Source organism: Tursiops truncatus, chromosome 5, assembly GCF_011762595.2.
Source record: "Tursiops truncatus isolate mTurTru1 chromosome 5, mTurTru1.mat.Y, whole genome shotgun sequence".
Lineage (NCBI taxonomy): Eukaryota > Metazoa > Chordata > Mammalia > Artiodactyla > Delphinidae > Tursiops > Tursiops truncatus.
The window spans coordinates 93,334,560-93,361,583 of NC_047038.1; the positions used below are offsets into that span (position 1 = coordinate 93,334,560).

Genomic DNA, 27,024 nt, shown 5'->3' on the forward strand with positions numbered 1-27,024 from the left:
TTTTTGTAGGCTCATTAAAATGTTCAGTCTGATGAGAGTTCTTCCTGATACTATTATCACCAATTTTTTTAAATACATCTTTATTGGAGTATAATTGCTTCACAGTACCTTCTTAGTTTCTGTTGCACAACAAAGCGAATCAGCCATATGTATACACATGTCCCCATATCCCCTCCCTTTTGAGCCTCCCTCCCACCATCCCTATCCCACCCCTCTAGGTCATCGCAAAGCACAGAGCCCATCTCCCTGTGCTATGCTGCAGCTTCCCACCAGCCAACTATTTTACATTCGGTAGTGTATATATACGTCGATGCTACTCTCACTTTGCCCCAGCTTCGCCCTCCCACCCCATGTCATCAAGTCCATTCTCTATGTCTACCTCTTTATTCCTGCCCTGCAACTAGGTTCATCAGTACCATTTTTTTTTAGATTCCATATATATGTGTTAGCATATGGTATTTGTTTTTCTCTTTCTGACTTACTTCACTCTGTATGACAGACTCTAGGTGCATCCACCTCACTACAAATAACTCAATTTCGTTTCTTTTTATGGCTGAGTAATATTCCATTGTATACATGTGCCACGTCTTCTTCATCCATTCATCTGTTGATGGACAGTTAGGTTGGTTCCATGTCCTGGCTATTGTAAATAGTGCTGCAGTGAACATTGTGGTGCATGTCTCTCTTTGAATTATGGTTTTCTCAGTGTATATGCCCAGTAGTGGGATTGCTGGATCATATGGTAGTTCTATTTTTAGTTTTGTAAGGAACCTCCATACTGTTCTCCATAGTGGTTGTATCAATTTACATTCCCACCAACAGTGTAGGAGGGTTCCCTTTTCTCCACACCCTCTCCAGCATTTACTGTTTGTAGATTTTTTGATGATGGCCATTCTGGCTGGCATGAGGTGATACCTCATTGTATTTTTGATTTGCATTTCTCTGATAATTAGTGATGTTGAGCATCTTTTCATGTGCCTCTTGGCCATCTGTATATCTTCCTTGGTGAAATGTCTATTTAGGTCTTCTGCCCATTTTTTGACTGGATTGTTTGTTTTTTTGATATTGAGCTCCATGAGCTGTTTGTATATTTTGGAGATTAATCCTTTGTCTGTTGTTTCATTTGCAAATATTTTCTCCCATCAGTTTTTTTAATACTACAATTTTCCCATTCCCAATATTGGTTAATCTAAGTGAATTGAACTTCATCTTCAGAGTTTTTTAAAAAAGATAAAAATTGGTATGTCTTCTGAGCCACTAAGTGTTTGAGAATTATTTTCTATTTTGCCTACATTCATGAAAGACAATTTATAGGGGTCTACAATTTAAGGAGATTATAATCTTTTCCCGTATCAACCCTGTAAACTCTGTTCCATTAAATTCTGGAATTTCGTGCCATGGAGGAGTCTGAGGTTTTTCTGCTTTCTATTCTGTTACATTCAGCTAGTTTACTCTGTTGAATTCTTGCAGGATGTTTCTTCATCTTTATATTTAAAACATTTTCCCAGGGTATTTCCAAGTGAGGTGTCTTTTCACATAGTTTGCCTGGAATACTGTGAAGCCCTTTCAGTCTATATTCCAGGTGTGAAATGTTTTCTTTAGTTACGGCTTTGATTAGTCATGTCTGTTCCAATTATTCTCATTTCTTGAGAAACACCTATGATTCTTAGATTGCTCCCCTGCCTTGGTCACTTTCTCTCTCATCATTTTCACTTTTGTGTCTTTCCTCTGCATTATGGAGAGAGCTTCTTGAGTTTGTGTTTACTTTAATTTTCCTTTAATTTTCTTTTAATTCGTCCTTATTTCTCCTATCACTGGTTCATCTGTTTTTAACCCCAATGCTTTTTCTTTCTTTATCGCTTCTTCCTTCTATTTAATAAAGACTGCATTTTCTTCTATCTTACTGAAGTTGCAAAATGGCTTTTAAATCTTTTATTTTAGATCCTGCAGTACTTAGTTTTCAGAAATCTGTTCTTTCTGTGCATCTTCAGAATGTTATTACTTTCTATTGCTCTTTAGAGTTTTTCCCCCAAGTTCTTTACTTTCTGTTTACTCAGCCTTGGTCAAGAGAAATCTGTCCATACCCAGTGCTTGAAAGCTGCAAGGGTAAGCAGCCTGCCCTTGGCTAATTCCCTTTCTTGGACCCATTGCCAGGTGCTAAGAAAGGTGTGTGTTTCCTCAACCAAGGGTCTGGCAGGTTTTCATTTAGTGTAGCTCTGTTGTACTGAGATCAGATATTTTTCTCTCTCCACTGCCCAACCCTCTTGCATTTTGAATTCATGAAATGTAAAACTGTAATCCCCAATTTGCAAGGGTTCTCGCCATGTTTCTCAGTGACTCTGTGCTTTACATTTGAGTGTCTTCTTCCCCACTTTTCATCACTTCCTCCACCTCCCCCAACACACATACTTCCCACTCTTTTTGTTTTGTTTTCCTTTTTTTTTTTTTTTTTTTTTTTACATTATGGGCTCTGATTAGGTAGAAAGACATCAAGGGAGTTGAAAGGCCAGGATGGCACTCTAATGGCTTCAAACTGCAGTGGCTGCACACTGAGGGGACAAACCCATGTTGTGTTTGATATTGGAAGGCAGAGAGTTGGGAAGAAATGATGGTTCTTATTTCTGTTTTGGTTTATAAAGCAAAGAAAGGCCACAGAAAGTCTTATGGTCAGTGGGACTTCCTCGGCAATGGTAGGAGGTTGGCTGTTCTACTTTTTGGTGGTAGAATCTTCATCTCATTTTTATACCTTCAGAGGTGTTACAGGAGAAGATATTTTGTCAAGAGCTGTGAGCCATAACATACTATAAACTTTGTCATAAGTATTTTTATTTAAGGAATATGGAAAACCATAATTCAATACAGTTGACCCTCGAGCAACGTGGTTCGAAATATGTGGGTCCACATATATGGATTTTTTTTGATAGTAAATAGTACAGTACTACACGATCCATGGTTGGTTGAATCCACGGATGCGGAACCACAGACGTGGAGGAACCGTGGATACCTAGGGCTGACTATAAATTATATTCGGATTTTCAGCTGTGTGGAGGTCAGCTCCCCTAACCTCTGCATTGTTCAAGGGTCAACTGTATATCCTTAATGGTGGTCCTACCCGAAATTGTAATGACATTAGTCATATGTTATTTTGGCATTGAACTCCTGTGATTACTGAGGGTACCATATTAGACACGGGGTTGGCAAACTTCTTCTGTAAGGAGCCAGAGAGTGAACATTTGCAGCTTTGTGTGCCATATAGTTGGAACAGCTTCTCAACTCTGCCATTATAGCACGAAAACACCCACAGATAATACGTACATGAATGGATGTGGCTGCATTCCAGTCAAAGTTTACGGAGATGGGTGGTGGGCTGGATTTGGTCATCAGTCCCTAGCGTACTAGCCCCTGGGTAGTCTGTAGGTTTGGAAGGGCAAATCTACGAAGACCAGAATAATAGGGTTCAAGTGTATGATAGCCACAAAAATGTACAGCTAAAACGCCTTTCCCGTTTCTCTAACCCACTTTGCTGCTCACCTTCTTCTTACTTGCCTCTCCAGTCCTGCTTATAAAACACCAGCCCAGATGGGGTCTCAATTCTCAGTCAGGAAGTTCTCTCACGTAATGGGATATTTTCTCTTTAAATGCTTTTCCTCCCTGCCCTTTTTGGGCTCTGTTTGTGAAGAAAGGTTTTGTTTCTGTCAATGAAATATATAATTATTGCCAGTAAGAATCGGAAACTTGATTTTCCTGTACCAGCCTCTACACAGGTAGTTATCTGCCACCCATACCTCCCACTCTCCAGTTGACTCTGCCCCTGCCCTTGGGTTTACTTCATGCTGGTTAAGATAGATTCATACTACCTCTATATTTCTGTTCAAGATTTGCGATCATGACATTTGTCCCCTGTTTACTTAACGTTGTAAACGTTCATTGTTTCCTTCCATAAACTTACTGAATAGTGAGTATGACATCAGATATACCTTTATTTTTACTTCCTCACTGAAATTTCATTAAACTCAAGAGTTCTGAGGTCAAGGAATGCTTAATGACTTCAACGCATGTCCAATTTTCACATACTCTGTTAAACATCAATGGTCATAATATTTTTACAGAATTATAAAGAAATAAGGTAACCTAAAGCAGAGAAAACAGTTGTCATGTGAATTCCAGTGATTCAGATGTTTGAAATAAATTCCTATCAGATAGGAATGCATTCATCTAGCTGATCATATATAATTGGGTTAAAAAAGCCACTAAAGCATGACTGGAACTTTCCATGAAAAATTAAGGTTACTTGACACCCCCCTACACACATGCCCCAAAGTACACCAGCCTTCTTTTCTTGCCGAGGGAATTCCACAGCAAACCACGATAATAAAATCTCATTCTCTGCTTTATGTAAGAGAAAGTGCAGCTAACTGTTCAGGAGGTATCTTCTGTATAAGATCTACTACTTCCTAGTCACTGAAACTTGGTCTATTCTAATCCTCCTTCTCTTGGCTTTAATTTGCCTACCTTCCTTCCATTCAAAAGGCTGTGGTGATGTCAAAGTGAGAAGCTGCTTCTTTGGCATTAACGAGGAGATTGTTGCTGTGAAAATTCTTAGGGCAGTGGTGACAAAGGGTCTAATATTCTGGGGGTGCAGGTGGTAGAGCTGAAACTGTAGGAATAAGGCGGTAGGGGTTCTTTGGGCATTCAGTGTTTGTCACCCACATTTCTCTGCACTGGCTTATTCCTAGATATCTAGGGGCATGACTGATTTTTTTTCATGTTAAGGACCTCCTAATGCGTATATATAAACGTGTGGATTCCCATACAGATGCAAAAGAATAGTGAGGTAGTTTATCAAGGGAGGGATACCTTCACTTTGAGATTAGCAGTGACTCAGCAGGAGGGTAAATGTTCTTAAGTGTTGAATGGTTGATGCCCTGAAGTCCCTCTGCCAACCATTTACTATTACCAGGTCAGCTCTGTGACCTCAGACAAGTCACACAACCTCTCTGATCTTTAATTTTCTTGTTTGTGAAGGTGGGATAAGAGCATCTACTTTACAGGGTCACGTAAAACACTTAAAACAGTACCTGGCAAACACGAAGTACTATTATTATTGTTATTAGTTGTGCTTTTGTTTGTTCTTAGAAGTGGATGGGACTTGAGGAATGTGCAAACTTCTTAAGAGTCACACTGCCCTGAAAAGTGCTCATTCTTATCAAAGCACCAGGTGACTAATAAATATTAAATGAGAGGAAATTGCTGTTTCTGGAGGCTTTGAGGCACATGATTGAGTTGGCTGTGAGTGAAATTTTCCTCCTGCTGTGGATTTTATTAATACTGCCTTTTGATGGACTGTTTTTGGGGTGTCAAGGATGAAACTGTGGTCCGAGTCCCTGGGAAATGTTGCCCACAGTGCTCTTTGCGATCCTGCTCTGCAGCTGGCCGAGTTTACGAGGTAAGCTTTGATGTGCCCCATGTAGGTGTTTTGACATCCATTCTTACACATCTGCCCTCTGCCCTTCTAACCACCATACCTCCCCCACCCACATCTGACTCTTTGCCAGGATTAGTAACTCAGTTCGTAAACGGCTTTTTTCTTCTCTTCATGGGAAGCCTTTGTGAAAAAATTAAATCGGAGGGGATTAGGAATACAAAAGAATGTGCTGGCAGGCGGTACCTGGTTCATGAACCTTGGTGAACTTACTGTTCACACATCTTGAAGGGAAAAAAGACTGTCATTGGTTACTGTCAGTTTACACTTATGTTGGAAGCTCTGGGAATGTCTGCCTGCTTTGGTTGGCTTTTAGGCACTGATATCCAGAGACAGTGTCCCCCTGCCTTACAGTGGGGCTGGGAGCATGGGAGTGGAAGGTGAGAGAGGGAAAAGGGCAAGAAGCTGGGGGGGGGGGTGGACCCTGAAAACTTGAAAGTACTATTGGGGCAGTCTAGCTAACTACCCAACACATAGTAGGTACTAAATAAAAGTAAGTGCAACAAGTTGAATGAATGAATGTTCTGATTTGCGAGTGCCTAGCTGAGCCAAAAGAAGGTTACATTATTCGAAAGCAAAGAATATATAAAAAATTAACCCATCTGCTTCCCTTGTTTGCCGGTCATTCTAAGGAAAACCAAATAGAAATTGGGATTTTTGACTCTCAGTAGAGAATCTGGAACCGGGTATTAGGGGATGGATGACACAAATTCTAGATGGGTCCCTTGAAGTGTAAATGAAAATAACTAATGGGGAAAGGATTTTTGTATATATTAGATCTGTGCTGTCCAATACAGTAGCCACATATGTGCTAGATTAATTTCTTCTGGAAGAGAGAGCCTCTATACCTGTTGTGGTGTCCTTGGCTGCAAGCAACAGAAATGCTCCTCTAAAAGTAGCTAAAATGAAACATTTATTATCTCATATAACAGGAAGCCCAGAGGTGGGACAGTTGCAGGGTTGATCAATCCAGGTCTCAATGACGTTGTCAAGGATTTTCACTCTTCTGATCTTTCCACCCTGCCGTCCTCAGCATGTTGGCATTTGCTTTCTGTCTTGTCACCTCATGCCCCAGTGTGGCTTCCACAGCTTCAGGCAGCTTGTCCTCAACCAATCATGACTAAAGCCTGGTGGAAGAAAGGGGTGGACTTTTCTTCTTTTATGGGGGAGAAGAGTCTTTTCCTCAACCTCTACTGCTCTAGCACACTTCCCGTGAGGTCCCCTCCGTTGGGACTGGGACCAAGTCTGTGCACTGGCTGCAAGGGAAGCTGGGAACGTGAGTGTGTAACAGTGAGAACTGGGTCTCCCAGCAAAGAAGAGCTAAAGAATGACCATCGAGTAGCCAGCAAACAGGGTCTTCCTATTAATCTTGATGTTCCAGGCCCTCTGTGTGTCTGGCAGAGAGCAGGCCCTCAAGGCATCTGTGGAATGAATATAGTTGGATGCAAACGAATCCCAAGTTCTCTTTGGACATGGATTGACTTTTTTTCTTAGAGCCTCTTGCTGCCTAGATGATATTATTTCTCAGGAGCACATTCGATATGGCTCAATTAAAAACTATGATAAAAAATTGTGTCATGTGCCTTGTGTTTCTACTTGATATATGTGACATTTGATTTTCCACTTTTTCGTTTCTTTTCTTCACTCAGCATGGTGAGCAGTGGAGTGAAAATGCCTGCACCACGTGTATATGTGACCGGGGTGAGGTCAGGTGCCACAAACAGGCCTGCCCTCCGTTAAGATGCGAAAAGGTATTTGAGAGTGTGTAGCTTGATTTTTGAACCTTTATTCGGGGTCATTGAGGAAATGCATCTCTTAGTCCAGTGTGTCCTTTGAGGGAATCAAAAGTTTTTATGATGCTCGGAAGCAGGAAGGACCTGCTTCCCAGGAAGGAGGGGGAGGGGAAGAGGAACATGCCTCAGCTGGGTTAGGTGGGGGAAGAAAACAGCACACAGAGTTGGTGTTTTATGTCCTTCTGCCCCATCAGGTCGGATGTTTTCGCGCCCTCCTGACCCCTGCCCTTTCCCTGCCGTTCTCTCTGTTTCCTCAGGGTCAGAGAAGGGCTCAGCGTCATGGGCGATGCTGCGAGGACTGTGTGTCTCCTGCTGGAAGCTGCTCGCATGGGGGGCTTGTGCGGTACCAGGATGAAATATGGAAGGGCTCGGCCTGTGAGTTCTGCACGTGTGACCGTGGCCAAGCGACCTGCCGGACTGGGGAGTGTGCCAAAGTGGAGTGTGCCCAGGTAAGAAACGAAGGCATCTCTGTCTGGACTGTAAGGCTGTCTCCAGCGGGATGGGTGGTCCCTCACCTGTCCCTTCCCTCTCGGCAGCAGAGGGGACGACCAGGTTGTACGATCAACTTCAAGGAGGCTTTTAGCGTGAGGCTTCTGTGGTGTAAAGTAAATGCCACTCTTTGTTTAGACTGATTTGGAGCAGCCTCCTGGAGCTTTTAGCTCTCAGTGCATCTGGTCAGATGGGAAGCCCTGAGCCAGAGACATGGACTGGAAGGGATGACATGGGACATTAACCTATCAGTCAGCACAGCTGGGCCTCACTGCTGGTGGCCGCCCAGCTCGCTCTGGCTGTGAAACAGAGTCCGCAGGTGCTCCGGTGGCCCGGCTTCTGTTGCAGGCCCCGCTGGCAGCGTTTAGCAGAAAGGAGAGCCAACACCTAGAGGCGGCTCCTGTGAATCCATCGGGAAAGAAAATGAAATGTGTTTTTGTCATTGTTTTTGTTTTAAAGAGACAGGGAGGGAGACCTCATAAATAATTAACTCTGTTGACCTCTGTTGACTTCTGCTGTCTGCAGAATTTCTAGAATCTTCTAACAAGGTAGCCTCTGTTTGGACTATAGATGTATACTGTGGGGAGATGGCTTTTTTTCCCCTTTGCACCCGATTTTGATCCGCTGCACAACAAACTGCTTTTAGAGCTGTCTCCTTCTCCCTCGCCACTCCTATCTGCCCCACCAGTTTCCCGCGGGGTTGTGAACTTGAGTCGATGAGGGAAACTTGGACGATCTGAAGCGCTGGGTGCCTGTGAAGGCATTTTTCTTTCTACTTCTCCCCCACGCCTCAGCTCCTCTTAACACGGTTCCCGAAGAGGAACAGCCATTCAAACAGGGCTGTCAGCGACAGAGTTCTTTTTCACGTTGCCTTCTACTTCTGTGTCTTGGCAGAGCGGAGACACATGTAGGTAAAGAGGGTCCTGATTTTTTTGCAGATTTATTTCCCTCTACATGCCTTTTCATTGCTTTTCTTTCTTTAGGTCAGGGGAATCAGAATGGTTGGATGAAGATGAGAAAAACCCTAGTCAGGGCCCTTTTCTGTCTCCCTCGCTCTCGGGCTGAGGCTGAGCTTCCTGGCCTCGGCAGTCTGCCCAGAGGATGCTGGGTTATTTCCAAGGTTTTAATGTGTCTAATATCCCAGGGTTTATGGAAAATCTGGGAGAGGGATCCTGGTAGGGTGGGTCCTTTAAGCCACCTATTTTCAGTCAAGTCCAAACAGAGAGTCTCAGGCACAGAAAATAATTTGACCCGCTATCCCCAATGTAATGCATTTCCAAGTACCTGCCAGTCTTCCATGGCTCCTGCCTTTGGTAGCATAAGCCAGTTCCTGTCCTCTGTTCTTAGGAAAATGGGGAGCAGCTGCTTCAGTACGTGGAAAGGGCCTCCAGGTTCCCCAAGCCACCCCATAACACTATCTCGTCCCAACTCATCCTCCTCCCAGTCTTATCCATCTTCTCTCTTTTTTTTTTTTCGGTATGCGGGCCTCTCACTGCTGTGGCCTCTCCTGTTGCGGAGCACAGGCTCCGGACGCGCAGGCTCAGCGGCCATGGCTCACGGGCCCAGCTGCTCCGCAGCATGGGGTATCCTCCCAGACCGGGGCACGAACCCGTGTCCCCTGCATCGGCAGGTGGACTCTCAACCACTGCGCCACCAGGGAAGCCCTCCATCTTCTCTTTTATGAATTGAGGACTTCTAATGCCTTTAGTCAGTCTATTTCTGCAGATCTTGAATCAACTAGCACATACCCATATTTTGTTTTAAGGCACTGGGTTCTAAACTGGATATACTACCAGAGGTGAAATTTTAACCAAAATTGAATCTTACACAAATATCCCTTAGCCTTCCTTCTGTGCCATACTTCTGTAAATAGCTCTGGCTAATGACCTTATGAAAGCCTGGGATACTAACTTCCTAACTTTTGCTTGGCTTGGAGATAAAAAGATGAATAAGGCACATTTTAATCTCAAGAGTTCCCAGGCTTTGGTGGAAGTCAGATACCAAAACAAATTATAATCTGCAGGGGCATCAATGGTTATGAATTAATATGAATTAAATGCCTTAGGAGCACCTGGAGAAAATGACTACATCTGCCAAGGGGAGCAGTGAAAGTACGCTACTAGTATTTTTATTCAATTCTGCCCTACTTTCTGCCTTTTCTAAAATATATCAAGATCATTTGATTTCTAATCTTACATACGAAAGGTGGAATAAGTCTGAGTGTGTCTACATCCGCAAAGGTGCAGAAAAGTAAACCTCTAGAGAAAGAGGCAGAATTGTGCATCTGCACCATTGTAAAATTATTGCCCTGTTATCAACAGCAGTGTTCCGAATTGCACTGAAATCAGCAAACAGTTTTTCTTTGTTAAAAAAAGGAGAAAGTGGCATGAGCCTTGTCTTTGATATATAAAACCAAATTCCTGGACTTGGAAACATAAATAAATCAACAGTAGAATAGTGCAATATGACGATTTCCATGTGTTTCTATATTTAATATTATCTTTGAGCATGAATTCAGATGAAGAAGTCAATTTACTTTTTTTTTTAAAAAAGGACTATTAGCTCGCATTCATGTATGAGGGATAAAGTGATGGGGGGATCAAAGCTTGTGGCAAAGTGCACGGAAGAGAGTAGGCATGCCGTAAACGTGAGGTGGCTTTCCTTTCTCCAGCAGAGGGAAATTCCCGCAAAAGAGCGTTTTCTTTTCCAATGGGCAGCTTAGTGGAATAACAGGGTCTTTCGTCTGATGGATGAATGTTGATGTGATTCAGTGGAGAGGGGTTAGCAAATTCCATCTGGCCTAAGCAGCAGAATCCTCTTAGAAAGAGAAAAGTTAGCTTTGTTTCACAAAGCAATTTTTCTCAAAGCCAAAGTCAGATGCTAATTAGAGCAAGCTCCCCACCACAGTGAACTGATGCAGATTGGGGCATCCAGATGTCTATAAATAGCAAATCTATTTAGAAATTCCTACCTCACCAAACCTGCATCCTTGTTCCCCAGGAGCAGGGCTTGCTGTTATTTACAGCAGCATTTGAAGACTCAGAAAAGCTACCTTCTTTGCCTTATCCGGGTGATGCAGGGTCCATTTTCAGTTCTGTCTGTAGGTATTGTAGCGGGCACTCAAGAATCTCTCATGCATTTCGTCTTTAATAGAAGTACACATACTCTGTCTTGTTTCAAAACATTGTTTTAAATGACTTAGATTACATGTTTATAAACCTCTTTATATGCTCTGAAAGCAAATTTCACTGTGTTTGTGGGTTAGGCCTTCATTACCAGCTGGTTTGTCACGTTTCTGCAAAACAATTTATATGTAAATACGTCTCTTCCTTATAGCACACTCTGCTCTCCGTTGGCCTCTGGTTGGCATGAAATTTTGAGGAACAGTGATCTATCTAACTCCCTCCTTTTTGAAATAACTTTTCACATACTATAAAAAGTTACAGTCATTCATATATTTTTGTGTTTCTTTTAAAAGGGATCTTTTCCTTCATTAAAATAATACATATTCATTTTAGAAAATTGAAGACTCGAGAAATAGAAAAGCGACTTTAAAGTCCATTCATAATGCTACAATTCAAAGACAACTAATGCTTTTATTTTATATTTTTCTTTTGTGCACAGAGTTTTTAAACATAAAATATTGTGATTATTCTGTTTATGCAATTTTTTCCATTTTTACCTATGATGGTTTTTGCACTTCAAATGTAATATAAATCACAAATTAAATAATGTCTTCATGTAAAGAAACATCACCATCTTTTAGGAAGTAGATATATCTTTAGAAAGTGGAAAGTGCTTTAAAGAATACTCTTTAGCCTATAGATATTAGATGTTAGTATATGCATATGAAAAATTGTAAATAGAGGTTGTATTTTTAATAGCCGCTTCCCCGGGAGGTGGGACTACAGTGAAATTATGTTTTCTAAGTTGTAGAATTCAGAATTATTTAATTTTTTATAGTAAGCATTTATTATTTGTGTAAAAATAAAAAATTTGAAATGATTGATGTTGGGAAGTTAAAATGATAACTTTGAAAGTTTAATATCTACCTTCCTAGTGTCGCATGTTTTTCCTTCCCCTTATAATTTTTTAAATAGTGATTATGTGAACTGGATAACAGTTTCAGAATATTGAATAGAAATTAGTCTTCTGCTGCTTAATTTATGCCCAAGACTTCGTCTGTGCATATAGGGACGTGTCTGATTTTGTATTCAGGGGAAAGTGTTGGTTTGATTTGAGCACTGTTAATGAAACCAACTCACAAGTTCAAGCCTTGTATATTTAAGGTAGCCTGATCCTTTTCTGAAACTCATAACTTTCCAAGACTATAACATTACTCTTGGCCATTCTTCTTCTTCGTGTGAATTCCTGGTCATGGGTAGGAAATCATGCACAAGTATCACCAGAACTGGAAAGCAAAAGCACTTGGAGGAAGGGGTGAGCTCTATTGACTAGGATTTTCATAGGAAGATAGCACAGGGGAGATGGAATAAGTCGTGGGCCAAAGGAGAGGGGTGGGTTAAGGTTTTTCACTCCAGTCAGGGAATTCAGCCGCTTCGCAATTCAGCGCTGCTACCTGGAGATGTTAATTTGATATGTGCCCGTGCAACCCTTACTTCTACAGGGTGAAGAATTAATTCACTTAGATGGAAAATGCTGTCCTGAATGCGTTTCAAGGAATGGTTATTGTGTATATGAAGAAAATGCAGAATTTGTGAGTATCAGGCTAATGACCGAAGACTAACAAAAATTAATCATCCAAAACTAATTTAATAAGGGGACATTTCCTTCTCATTTCTTTTACCCATTCATTTGTTTAATGAATGTGATTGCATACCTACTATGTTCCCGGTATTGGAGATACAGAAGCCGACACAGCATGCAGAGTCCCTGCTCTCAGGGAGTTTCCGTTCTAGCGTGGGGACACACACAACAAACACACGTGTCAGGTGGTGATGGGTGCTGCCTGGAAAACAAGGCAGCTGGGGAGTAACTGAGGGGGGGAGGTGCTCTTTTACATCAGATGATGGGGGAAGTCTTCTCATGAGGAGAAATTTGAGCAAAACCTGAAGGAAGTGAGGGAGCGAGCCAGGGATATCTTGGGGGAGAAACATACCAGGAAGAGGGATCAGGAAATTAAAAAAAACAGTGAAGCAGAAGTGCGCTTGGCATGTCCAAGAAAGTGAGTTTGGCTGGAGGCAAGGAATGAGGGGGAAAGGAGTTTAGATGAGATCCAGCAGGTAGCCTGGACCCCGGTTTTACCCTGATGCCGATGGGAGCTTCTGGGCAGTTTTGATCAGAACAGTGCTGTGATGGGGCTTACGTGCAAAAGGATTACTTTTGCTGCCACGTGGGCCAGTGACGGAGGGGGGGCGAGAGTGGAAGTAGGTGGTCCATTTAGAAGGTTTTTGCAGTAGTCCACCTCTAAAACTCTATTAGCTAAAGCTTTATTTCTCCCTAAGTCTGTACTTTTTTTATTATATACCCCAAAGGAAAAAATATTTATCTTAATCTCTTCAAATTTGCTCTATTTATGTAGCCCTTATTTTCCACATGGGGTTCTTGGAATGTTGATAAATTCAAAGTGTTCTTAAAAGTATGCCAGTTGATCATAAGTACAGTTGCATCATTGACCAATCAAAAAGGGATTATAAGAATTAGGATTAGGTACTTTGATTTGTGAAGTGATTCCTACACCCTTTTTCCTCCCAATCTGGGTAAACTGCATCTGTCAACCTGCCAGTTTTTTGTATAAGCTGGGCATGTAGTATTGCATAGGGTTAACATTCAGGCTCTAAGTTCAAATCCCTACTTTGCCACATACTGACTGTGACCTTGGGCAAGTTACTTAATCCTCAGTTATAGAGATAAAAATAGTACTTACCTCATTGGTCTATTGAGATGATATGTATAAACTTAGAACAATATCTGTCATATAAGAAAGCTTAAAAATGTGATCATTACTATGGTTATTATCATGCTGTTGGCATTGTTTGTTTCATATTGATATTTCATCATTTAGCCATCCTTGTTTCCTAAGAATTTAGGAGATTAAATTCTGTAAATATTGAACTCAAGTTTTCTCTCTCAATCACAGTATTAATTTCCCTGTCCATTTTTGGAGGTAAATTAAGCCCAGTGGAATTAAACAAAAGCAAGTTGTTTGAAATAAGCACAAATCCCCATGATGCTCCAGTACCATATAAGTTTCAAGAATTTGCTCTTATAAGCTTAGATCTCTTGACTGCAAAGTCCTTCGTATTGAGGGGAATTGAAGCCAGATACCCCAGCACAAAGTGAGAATAAGAACTCAAAAATATTTGCTAGGCATGTTGTCCTCACCTCATATTGCTTGTTTCTGATATAGATAGATTTTATTTCTACTCATAACCAGTGAATGAAGTTGCTTGTTACTTGGGGAAGAATGGATGTTTCCTAATGAAAAAATGAAAAGATCAGCCTAATGGTGTTTTTAGTGGTATAATAATAAATACGTTTCTGTTTCTCTCTGTTCCTAGATGTCCTCAAATGCGAGTAAAGTTAAACATATTCCAGTAAGTATAGATTTTTAGCTTGTACATAGATATGTATAAAATCCTTTTAAGCAATTATCTGCATAAACTGTCCTGGGGAACTTTAGTGCCTTAGTATTTCTAACAGGAATATTTGCTGACAATGTGGTCTGGGATTAAGAATTGTAATGATAACCAAGACTTGGATTTATTGAACTTATCCTCCTTTCTTTAGCTTATTTTTTTGCCCCACAAATGCTAATTAACACTTCTCCAACTACAAACTCCTACACAGGTCCTTTCCCTTTCTTGTGATGATTTTCTCCTCAATTTTTCTGGCCTGGAAAACTCAGTTTACCCATCAGCACAATTTCATGTACTGCAGAGCACTGAAGAGAGAGCTTTTTGAGTCTGGGGTGTGTTTGTTCCCCAGGCACTACTGAGTGTTCATTCTCTCTAAGTTGTTTGCAGGACAACGTTGTATGATTTCTTTTTAAGGGAAAGTGCAAGTGTGTTTGTTCACATGAGCAAGCTTACAGTTTTTGAGGTTATAGAATAAGGGGGCCAGGAACCCAGTCTGCCTTGAAATGGAAGAAAAGCAATTCTACCTTCTCAAGATAATATTCCTCATTTTTCTAACACTGTCATTCACTGTTGCTGAATACTGTCACATTAATTGTTTGGAATGTTTACCATCAGCTGGCTTAATAAACATTTTATCAGAGCTTTATTTTCAAGTATGCTCTTTTATTCTGTTTTGTTTTACCTCTTTCATCTCCCTAAACATTCTTGCAGGGACCTTTTCTCCTTTCTATCTCCAGGGTGAATAGGACAGCAAGCAAAAAGGAATTGATCATTATAATTCACTTTGGACTCTCTCTCAAAGTACTAATGTTTATTACCATTGTTTGCTTGGCTGAAAAGAATATTCAGTGTGAGAATGCCTGTGGCACATCCACAGCCCACTAAAAGTGGGCATGCAAGGGCTGTCATTTAAAAAATACAATGACCCTACTGTTACTCTTACTGTAATAACAATAAGGAAATTCAGGGTTTTAAACAGATTCCTACTGTTATTATAAAGACAGTATTTAATGTACCTGCTAATCACTAGGTACATAGTAATCCCCTTGTGTGTGTGTTTTTTTTTGTTTTTTGTTTTTTTTTTTTGCTGAGATAGGTTTGAGAAACAAGTGTTATATGCTTCTTGCTTATTCTGGAAGTTCCAGTATGCTTTCGCACTTTATCTTTCTGCCTGGGTTCTACATTAAAATAAACCAATTATAAACAAAGAAGGAGAGATACTATCCTTTTAAATTTAGAACTCTTCTACCACTGTCCTATTTCAGAGTTAGCTTTGAGTTAGGTTTGACAAGGAGCCTTCACCTTGTCTCTTATGGAAATTATACATTCTCCACCAGCAAACTATCTTCTGAATCTTTGCACTCTGGTAACAGTGTCATTCTTTACCGTTTCCTGCAGGAGGGGGAGAAGTGGGAGGATGGCCCTTGCAAGCTGTGTGAATGCCGGGGGGCTCAGGTAACTTGCTACGAGCCCTCTTGTCCTCCGTGTCCGGTGGCCACACTAGCTCAGGTGGTGAAGGGACAGTGCTGTCCAGATTGCACATCAGGTGGGTCCATGTCCAGTTTATTTCTGCTGAGATGTTTTTACTGCCAAAAAATTCAGAGAGATCTCCTCTCCTCCCACCCCTTGCTTCATTTTCTTTAGTCATCCACTGGGTTTGTTTGTTTGTTTATTCTTAATTTTTCTAACAAATGATGCTTTGTCCATGTATTTGCCAAAGTCTACTGATTATGAGTATGTGACCTTGCACAAGTCATTGGTCCTCTCCGAATCTTAATTTTCTTGTTGATAAAACAGCCTTATCTACCTTGCAACATTATTGTGAACATCAAATAACATAATATTTGACAACTTGTAAAAGCAAATATATGCCTTAGGACTGTTCCATTGTTGAAGATAGAAGAAAAATTGCTGAAAGTTTGTTATGGACGTTCATTTCTTTAAGGTGAACTGTTCAACAGATGGCTTTTGGAGTTCTCAGATGGGTTTTTGAAGTTTAAAGACTCATGAATTTCTTCCAAAAGAAAATTTTATCTACTTGTTCTGCAACTCTGCCTTCGAATCACCTGGGGTTGAATTAGTTCCAGTTAATAATTGTTGGCAAGCACTAAAGTTGCTCTGGCTGAGCAGTAATTTGCCTATAAGCTCAGTCTCTCTTGGAGAAGTGGCATTTCCTTCTATTCATATTTCCTAATTAATTGTTTTCATCCATGGGTTGCAGTTTTTCACATAGGCAGTTGCGCTTGTACTCAGTGTATTCTGGCTAATCAGTGTTTCTGTGAAGAGTTTACCATGGGAAAACAATAGCAACTTTAGGGTTTAATTACGTTACCTTCACTAAAGTGGCTCTCTGGGCTTTCCAAAACAAATATTTAGCATATTATAATGTCCCATACCTTGAAAATTAGGTCCTTGACAACTTTGAAAACTGAAAACGTCCTTTGCTGACAAATACCACTAAGTTCAGCGATGATCCCAATTACTGGGAATGAGATTTGAAATCTTGGAGAAAAAGAAGAAAACTGACTGTATTTTTTTAAGAAAATAATAACTATTTTTAAGCAGTGTAGGTTTTATGTCCTAACCTTTTATGCACATCAAAGGTTAAGAAGAACATTTAAGAAATTATAAATTATTGAATCTGCTTAAATCATCTATTCAATATTATGGCACTAGTCATTCCTATTTCTAGAGGTATTCTAGGAGGTGGAAGCATTCAGTAGGGCTAGTTTGGTAATGTTTTTAGCATCTTCACTTTAAGGAGACAGGAGACAGGAGACAGTGATGGTATTTCAGACAAGGAGCAATTCCTTGAAATCTTGCATTGAAATCAGTTTTGCTATTTGGGGTCCTTTTTCATAGGGACCAGAGTTTTCTGTTCTCCTTGTTCTATACAGGTCCATATACCCCATAGATCCTTTGTTAGAAGGATGTAAGAGAAATCACGTGGTCTTTACTGAGCTCTCCTCTTTGTCCTTGATTGTAGTTCATTGCCACCCAGACTGCTTGACCTGCTCTCAGTCGCCAGACCACTGTGACCTCTGTCAGGACCCCACAAAGATGCTGCGGAACGGACGGTGTGTGCACAGCTGTGGTCTGGGATTTTACCAAGCCGGTGCTCTCTGTTTAGGTACGGCTCCAGGCAGGCAGCCCAGAGGGAGACTGAGGCTCACTGGTGTCCAGGATGGGGTCATGGCACAGGAAATGAACAATTTCCAAAAACCAATGTCATCCGTAGGCTACTTGACCTCTCTACTTGCAAGTCTCTTTCTTCTAACATTTGATGGGTGTTTCCAGTCTTCCCGGGGAGGTAGATGATGGGGCAGTCAGATGCTTACTAGGTAGTCATGGCTGGATTTTTCACTTTTGAAAACTTTCAAGGGTAGTCATTGGGATGCTTGGTGTCAGTTATTAAAACCCTCATATAGGGTCTTCCCTGGTGGTCCAGTGGTTAAGACTTCACCTTCCAATGCAGGGGTTGCGGGTTCAATCCCTGTTTGGGGAGCTAGGATCCCCCATGCCTTGCAGCCAAAAAAACCAAATCATAAAACAGAAGCAATAGTGTAACAAATTCAATAAAGACTTTAAAAATGGTCCACATCAAAAAAATCTTAAAAAAAAAAAACCCTCCTATAATCCAAGATAGAACTTTAGAGTTGACATGAACCTTCGAGATCACTTATGAGAACTTTCTCATTTTGCAAATGGGAAATCTGTGGGCCAGAGAATTAGCTGGCTTGCTTAATATCACACAGATAGTTGGTAACAGAGCTTATCTCTTGTGGGTTACCAGAGGATCCAGAATGGGTTCATGTGCAATCAGAATTCTTATAGTACATCTGGGAGGAAGCTCTTACCTGGGAGAATTCGGCTTGGTTGAGGCCAAATCATAGTTACTTTTTCTCCTATCTCTGACTCGTGGGGTTAATTATCCATTTAAGAGTGTGTAGGTTCATATCCTGGCTGTGAGTATAACCTCTCTGTGCCTCAGTATTCTTACCTGTAAAGTGGGGTAATACCGGTACCGTCCTCAGGAGGGTCTTGAGAGGATTACATGTGTCAATACATGTGAAGTGCCTAGAATATTGTCTAGGATGTAGTCAGGCCTCAATAAAAATCAACCACTTTTATTATTTTTGTAATTATTCACTTCTCCCTACTCTTTCTCCTGATTCATAATCTTCAGCCTATTTGGAAGTTGTTTATATCTCTGCCATAAGGGATATTCTTGTAAAATGGTTGAGTGAGAAAGATATTGGGGGCAATTGGATAAGAAGAAAAGAGCATAGACCCCTGAGCCTAACTGCCTGGCTTCCAATGCCAGCTTCATGTGACCTTGACCTCGAGCAGGTTACTTAACCTCTATGAGTATTAACATTGGGATTAATACTCTCTACCTCATAGAGTTGTTGTGAAGATTAAATGTATTCATATATGTAAAGCACTTTGCATAGTGCCTGGCATGAAATATGTGCAACGTAAATGAAGGCTCTAGAGTTATTTCCCTGCGTGTTTGGTTCTCTGTGTCTCCAGAGCCTCAGAATTGGGCTGTGTAGGAATTGGCACTGGATGGTGCCCTTGAACTCATCAGAGATTCCCTTTCTCTTTCTCCCAACCTTGTCCGAGTCAGCCTGCCAGCCTCAGTGTTCCATGTGCACCAGTGGGCTAGAGTGCTCGTCCTGCCAGCCTCCCCTGCTGATGCAGCATGGCCAGTGCGTGTCCACCTGTGGGAACGGCTTCTACCAAGACCGCCACTCCTGTGCAGGTAATCACTGACTGGGTCACGGTCGGCCGGGCCGCTGAGAAAGCCATCCCCTGCCCCCAAGCCATCTGGGGCCACCCAGAGCTGTAAGCAACTGTAGGCTCCTTTCTTGCACGTCCTTGGTTAGATTTTTAGAAAAATCATTTGGAGGGAAAATGGTGAAAGAGAACAAGTGCATTTATTCATCAGGTGTGCAGGCCGAATGAGCTCCAAGGTCAGGTGAAGGTCCTCTGTGGAGGAGGCTGCTGGCCATCTCCACTCCAGGTCGTGGTCATAGGCAGAGTCCACGGGACTGTGGAAACCATCCTGAGAGGAAACACTGGTACTGTGTATGCCATGCGGATGTGAGGAGAGCGGGACCAGGGGCCAATCGCATTATAGATCTCTTTGAGATCTGTAAGAATTCTTCTGTATCTCTGTATCCCCAACATCAAGGGCTGCACAAAGAGTTCAGATTTGTGCAGCGTTTGTTGAACAACTGTTTGAGGAATGAAGGAATGTCCTACCCGTTGGTGATCCTGAAGGACCAGTGTTTCAACAGAAGTCTCAGCCGTAAAAGAGAAAAGAACCCTTAATGTTTATTACAATCATGTTCTGTTTACCTGTTATTTTAGAAAAGGCTCAAAGTGGGTGCATACAAACACGTTTGTAAGTGTCTAATGGTTTGGCAATTTAGGTAAACTGCTGAAATTTCAATTTGATGAAATTATTGAATGTATTCTTTACTCCTTTCTTCTATACCATCAAAGAGACCTCCTGCTAGCACTCCTGCGACAGATTTGCTTTTGAAAGGGAATTAATTCCCTGTGGATTTTATTCTTCCCTCCGTACCACCTCCACCTCTACCACATGTCCCACCTACATGTTTACTTTTATCTTTTCCTTTCTGGCCACTTTTCTTTCTCCCAAGCCCAGTGTTTTAACTGGTGATGTTAATGCTGTTTCAGGGCACTTCGAAATGGGTAATGTTTCATTTGATTACTGGTTTACGTAGCTGACTGCTTCCACATTCCATCCACATACCCATACACAAATGCCTTAGTAGAAAGTTGCTGGGAAAATTTGTTCATGCTCCCTCCAGGGAATTAAACCAATTTGCTTTAGTTCAGCCTGGTTGCATTTTTATACATAAAATGAGAAGAAAAGAGAGAGCAAGGGGAGAGAGAGAAGAGGAGAAAGAGAATGATCTTAAAAATTAAAGATAAACTTGTGATCAATTTCCATATACTGTTTCGACGCTGAGATTGCACAAATAATCTTTCCTTATAAATAAGCTTTCTCACTGTCGGAATTATTTGAAATATTTGTGCTTGCACCACTTTTGGTGACTTTTCCCCGTTGACCTTAGAATTCGGTCAGTGAACCAGTGCTCTTCCAGAAAGTGCTAAACTTTTCAAAATGAGCCTGCCATTTTATGGTAACAACAGGTTGTTTTGGACTGATTCCTCCTGGCAGGGTCATTTATGTTCTGGCTGGCGTCAATTGGCACTTTATTGACCCATCAAAACCAAAAGAAAGTGAACACTATGCTGAGGAAACGCATTACCAGAAATTACCTGATTAATATTCATGCTCCCTATGTTGGATACAAGGGAGAGCGAGAAATTTGGGGCAGAGCCAATTGGCACGTAGACACAATGACTCTTCAATGAAAGAGTCAGAGCAGGTAAACCAGGGAGGGGTGGAAGAAGGCCCTGAGTCCTGCCAGAGAACTGCATCCTTAGGGGCCTTTATCACTGCCATGCTTCCCCTGAGTTTTTTGGTATATACACACATATGTACATATGCTTACAAACGTGTACACATGTGTGCATATATTAATATTATTTTTATAACCTTGTGCTTGATTAAACTGAATAGCATTGTAAATATAGATCATATTTTGTGTCCCGTACCAGTCACTGCTTCATTTCCTCTGCCTTCCCCAACTTGAGAGTTTGACGCTTTGATCACTTTACCTGAAGGATCAGCACCACCCAGTTTTTTTCTTTCTTTCTTTTTTTTTTTGCGGTACGCGGGCCTCTCACTGTTGTGGCTTCTCCCGTTGTGGAGCACAGGCTCCAGACATGCAGGCTCAGCGGCCATGGCTCACGGGCCCAGCCGCTCCACGGCATGTGGGATCCTCCCGGACAGGGGCATGAACCCACATCCCCCGCATCGGCAGGCGGACTCTCAACCACTGCGCCACCAGGGAAGCCCCATCCAGTTTTTATACCAGTCTAAATCGGACACTGGCAATGTGTAAGTTGCCTCTTCCCTACAGCAGGGAGGGCCAAGGAGTAGTCACCCTCTTAATGCCTAGAACTCACTTTTAGGCCTGGCTCTCAGGCTTCTGCCTTAATCCCTACGCTTCTTTTGCCACCACCTGGATCTGGTCCAACATTCCTTCTTGACCCCATGGACACTAGGTCCTATGACTGGTGTTCTCCTTTGGTTCCTGCCACCTGTTCTGTTGTGACCCTTTTCTAGGAATTAACAGCCCATCTCTTAACCCCAGCCTGATGGTCAAGCTTGACCCATGTATGGATGTTCTTTGTCCCACCCCCCAACACCACGTGACCTTGCACCCTTCCCCCATGGCTCTTAGGTACCACTTGTCCTGGACTTACTGTATTCTCTCTACCAGAGTGGTGATTTCATTACCTCTTCTTAGAAACCTTGGTATTAAATCTAAATCTAGATCCAGACTGAGCTCGCCCATCCTGAGAACGTTCTTCCTTGCCTGTCTTGCCCCTCTTTTCAATCAACCTCTATTTTACTCTGGTGGGACTACTGAACTGTACACATAAATCATAGATATAAAAGCCCATAAGAAGAAAAGTTAAAACAACCAAACTAACACACACCGTGCAAGATTAGTTTAAAATGACTAGCTCAAGACTGTAGACCTTGAGATGAGAAAGAGCAGAATTTAGCCAATTTTTATATGTGTATCAACGTTTGCTTTGTCTACTTAAAACTTCCAGTATTCGCAAAAGTTTGAGGATGGAGCTGTGTGTACCCATGGCAGGTGCTGCCTTCACACTGCAGACCCAGAGATGGGCGGGAGGGTGATACAGTGCACGAGACCGTAGGCTTGGGAGCCAAACCACCTGGATGCCAGGCTTGGCTCTGTCACTTCAAACAGCCTATTCTTTAACTTTGTGCTTCAGTTGCCTACAGCTGAAGCAGGGACAGCGATATCTGCCATATAGCATTGTTGTGCAGATTGAATGAGGGAATTCACACATGTCGTTTAGGATGGCACCTGGCACCTGTAAGCCCTCCATGTATGTTAGGAGACTTGGATTTTTGCTTCCCATCGTCCTTTCCTGTTCCCTGTCCCCCACTCCTCCATTCATTCTCTATTGACCATTGCTCGAGGTCCTGCGAATATGAAGCCAAGAGTCCACGTTTGCCTGTAGTGAGCTGGTAGTCAAGGCAGGGTTAGCTGCTGCTTACAGAGATGTGAAAGAATAGAAATACAAACACAAAAACCTCTGCAGCTTATTCTATATCTGATTGCTGTGTGGTCTTAGATTTTGAAACTTAAAGAATCAAGCAACTGAACATTTTTTAGGTTTGTGTGAATTGAATCTCAACTCTACCACTTACTGCTGTATGGCTTTGGGCAAGTCATTTAACCACTTTGAGCCTCAGTTTCCTCCACTGTAAAATGGGGATAATATTATCTACTTTAAGCCATTAATATGAAGGTTAGAAAAGATGTTTGAAAATGTAAATATATTATGACTGACACATAGTATGTGGACAATAAAAGGCAGCTATTGTCATTATCAAATCTGTACCTTTATTTTTCAATTTATGAAAATCAAATAGGTTGCATTAGTAAACAAAGGGTTTTGTGCCATTTGTGTCTGATTTTAAACAACTTTTATATCTTATGGAGAAGTAAATATAATATAGAGAACGATTTACTGTATTCATCACAAGTTGAGATCATTTTATTTTCTTTAAATGCTCCGATTAAATGATGAGAATCTGGAATGATTTGTTTCTTAGCCAACATTAAGGTATATTTAGAAGGAAAACTTATGAGAAGAAAACCTGTAAAATTTACATATAGGATACTGACCTGGCTGAGATTTAAAAGCTGTCATTTGAACAGAAGAATTTCTAAAGTTAATTATTTGTTGGAATTTTGTTTGACTGGAGCAGCCCCACCATTTATGGACGTGAAGCGCTGACCCCTTGCAGCCAGGCCCAAAGCAGTACTTGCTGGGTCTCGGAATTATATTCTGCTTGTGGCTGAGCCCAGCCTGGCCGTGCCCAGGAAGAACCTCTTGGCAAAGGCATTTATGAAACTGATGTTCTGAAATCCTCAAGAAAATAGGAGCCCTCCTTGTTCTGTTGGGACAGCCACTGTCAAGCTGGTTTCTTCCATGGCCCCTCCAATATCCCCCAGAATGGGAGGGTCAGTCCCAATTTCACTGCCACATCACATATTCAGTCTGGGGGCCCAGCACATCCTACCAGTCTGTCTTCGCTCATTTTGTTCTGCTCTTTAAATCATACACATATTCAAGCCTCTGGTATTCTACAGCAATTACGGTGTCTCAATTGCTGAGTGTCTTGTAAAGGGGACTTATTGCTTCAAGTGACATTCCCATCTCCTTCATTCTGTTCATGCGACGAATAATATGTTGAGTCTCTTCCACGTCCCAGGCACTGCGATACAGCAGTGAACTGACAGAAAACTGCCCTGTGGTTCAGGAACTTACGTTCTCGATGGGAGAAGAGTGTCAGTAAATAAGTAAATAAATAAGAACATTTCAAATAGTTACCATTATATGAATTCATTACTTTCAGTGCTATAAAGACAGTTTAAGGGGCTTCCCTGGTGGCACAGTGGTTGAGAATCTGACTGCTAATGCAGGGGACACGGGTTCGAGCCCTGGTCTGGGAAGATCCCACATGCCGCGGAGCAACTAGGTCCGTGAGCCACATCTACTGAGCCTGCGCGTCTGGAGCCTGTGCTCCGCAACAAGAGAGGCCACGACAGTGAGAGGCCCGTGCACCGCGATGAAGAGTGGCCCCCGCTTGCCGCAACTAGAGAAAGCCCTCGCACAGAAACGAAGACCCAACACAGCCAAAAATAAAAATAAATAAATTAAAAAGAAGGTTCAACATTTAAATTAAAAAAAAAAAAGTCTGTTATAGGAAGTGACTGATTACTGAGGCAGGGACGGGTCTTATCCTTCTGAATTCCCCACAGTGCTGAGCACATATAAGGCCCTCTGGAACAACTTTTGATTCAAAGGAGTGTGATTTAAACCGCTGCACAGAGGAGAAAGCATAGGATTATACAGGCATGCCTAGACTCTGGCTTCCTGGTAACCCGACTTCCATTTAGCTCCTATTATTTACTCCCTGTCAGCAATTCCTGGCTACCTGTGGCCTCAGGAAAATTACAGAATCTTACTTTTCCCACCCTTCTCTTTCTTGTCTTTCTTTACCTCTTCTCTGAGATCACTGGGTGCCTTATGAGTGCCGAAACAGTGATTCTTCTTAAAAAAAACCTGTCACGGGAACTTGGGAAGTATCCACAGGGTGTTTTAAGCCATTCAGAAGGGAGGACCACAGGAGTGCCCTCCTAGAATGTTGTTTCCTGAGTAAACTAGGCCCAGTGAAGCAGGTGACAATTGTATTCCAAATCCCCTCCCTCTCTGGACATTCTTGAAAAGAATAAATGGAGAGAGGAAGGAAAAAGCAGCTGGTGGTGTTTTGCCTGGGGCCTCTGCTCTAGCAGGCGACTGGCTGTGTTTGGCATTTGTGCTGCTCGTCGGACCCTTGCCGTGTATGCCAAAGGCAGATGACGGAACAGAAGAATCACATACCAGCCGAGAAAGCCCGCCACAAGTGCAAGGGAGTTTATCTTCCAGACAGATCCCATTCTTCCTGACAAATCTGAACCCCCAAATATTTCAGCTATGGATTACAAAGTAGTGACAAGTCTTCTGGCTTTCTGCCCAGTTCTTAGCGTTCTCAGTTATTTTAGCTAGACTGTGTGGCGTACATTTGTACATTCTTTCTCTCTTTTCCCCATTCCCCACCTGGCACCCTCCCTGCTCTGCCCTCCCCTCCCTTTATTACGCTGCCCACAGAGCACCCAGCACCTCCATGCTAATCACTGCCCAGATCTGAGCAGGCTGCGCCAGTGCGGCCAGGAAGTCTGGGAACTCGCCCATCAAAAGCCTGGTTTGGGCTGGTGGTCCCTCCTTTGGGTCTTTAGTTTCTATAGACACGTAGATTCAAGGATAGCCATTTAATTAACACGAGCTGAGGAAAAACTCAGGTAGTCCAAGCAGCTGAGAGTTGCCAATGGTCACAGTGGATGAGTGGAATCTGAGAATTCTGTTTGTGTCAGGCTCAGCCTAGGTGGTCACCGCATTTGAAAACCCTCAGGGTGTGCTGTGTTGTAGATTTAGGAGTATGGGTAGAGGGGCAGCAGGCAGAAAGGATAACCTGAGGAGTGTTCCTGGTGAGCTGAATGTCTGCCTTTGTCCTCTCACTTATGTACCATTGAAAAGCTAGCCTGCTTGTAAACCTCTCTCCATATGGACCTGCCAAAGCCTCCGTCAGCTGGGAAGTCATTCCTTCGGTTCAAGCTCTCTGTCTACAGAAGACCCTGCTAAAAATTCAAATATGTCACCAAGACAAGCCAATCGTTCAGCTGTATCACAAATGTGGTTAATAGATTAACGAGCTATTTACCCAGCACCTGCCTTAGGGAACAGGACTATAGGCTTTTTTTTTTTTCTCCTTTAGAATTTTTTTCCCCTAAGTACCAGATGAATTCATCTAATAAAGTCAGTAAAATTCAAGGCGCATAAAATCAGTGAAAATCCCTGACTCAAGCTCTCCCAAATCATGGCTGTTGGTATTTTGGTGAATGTCTTCCTAATTTATGTAGTATGTGTGTGTGTGTGTGTGTGTGTGTGTGTGTGTGTGTGTGTGTGTGTGTGTGTGTTGTGCACACAGACACATATAGATGCATTTATTTTTCAAAAGTAAAATCACACTCCATATATAGTTTTATTGCCTGTTTTCCCCATGCTATTTATTATCCTTCTACAACATCTTTTTAAAGCTGTTGTATAACTTTCCATCTGTGGCTGTGCAATAATTCATTTAGCCAATCCTCTGTTTGACATTTCTTCCTCATTTTTCCATGATCATAAATAACCATGATGTAAACATTTTTAATAGAAATTGTGGTAAATATGTTTGATTAGGGTAAATTCTTAGACATGTAATTGCTGGCCCTAAGTGTATATAGGCACATATTTAAGCTTTTGACACATATTAACATATTACCCTCTTTTAAAGAAGCTGTAATTTGCACTCCTGCTAGAAACACATGAGGGTGCCTACCTCCTACTACCCTTGTCAGCACTAGGTATTACGATTCTCATTGCACTTGTCAATTTGATTGATGTAAAATGTAATCTTGTTTATTTATTTATTTATTTATTAATACTTATTTTGGGGATTTATATGAAGGAAGTTGAATTAATCATACTTACCCGTTCATGGCCCCCTTTCATCACTGGCCTGAGCCAGGTTATTCTCCTTATCTATCTGTCTATCTCCCTGTCTGTCTACTCCTTTTGTCCCCATAACCTGTTCCCACTTCCTTTCTCCCCAGCTCCCCACTTAAGTAACTATTCTAATGCAATTTAATGTGGATTTGTTGCATGTGTGTGCTCTTATTGTTTTGTATGCATGTATTTTAAATATTCATACCTATTACTAGGTGGATATTTCATCTTTTTTTTTTTTTTTTTTTTAGTTTCAATAAGTGGTTTTATTACTGGTTAGATTTTACAACTTCTGATATTTGAATAGACTTCCACCTTAAAATTCTAAAACAACAAAGTGACCGTTGGAGGGGGTTGA

The 27,024-nt window shown here is 41.8% G+C and overlaps 1 protein-coding gene across 8 annotated transcripts in view; it reads left to right on the plus strand.

Annotated features, from left to right (window-relative positions):
• The window catches only part of FRAS1 (Fraser extracellular matrix complex subunit 1), a 465,636-nt gene that overhangs the window by 202,846 nt on the left and 235,766 nt on the right, over positions 1-27,024 (plus strand). For 7 of the 8 annotated variants that reach the window (XM_033857169.2, XM_033857168.2, XM_033857167.2 and 4 more), the window contains 8 exons: positions 5,363-5,446; positions 7,132-7,233; positions 7,533-7,724; positions 12,392-12,481; positions 14,286-14,321; positions 15,762-15,909; positions 17,350-17,493; positions 18,994-19,128. In XM_033857169.2, the coding sequence (XP_033713060.1) occupies positions 5,363-5,446; positions 7,132-7,233; positions 7,533-7,724; positions 12,392-12,481; positions 14,286-14,321; positions 15,762-15,909; positions 17,350-17,493; positions 18,994-19,128 (931 nt within the window). The remainder of the gene's footprint in view (positions 1-5,362; positions 5,447-7,131; positions 7,234-7,532; positions 7,725-12,391; positions 12,482-14,285; positions 14,322-15,761; positions 15,910-17,349; positions 17,494-18,993; positions 19,129-27,024) is intronic. The other variant, XM_033857165.1, reaches the window with a different exon arrangement.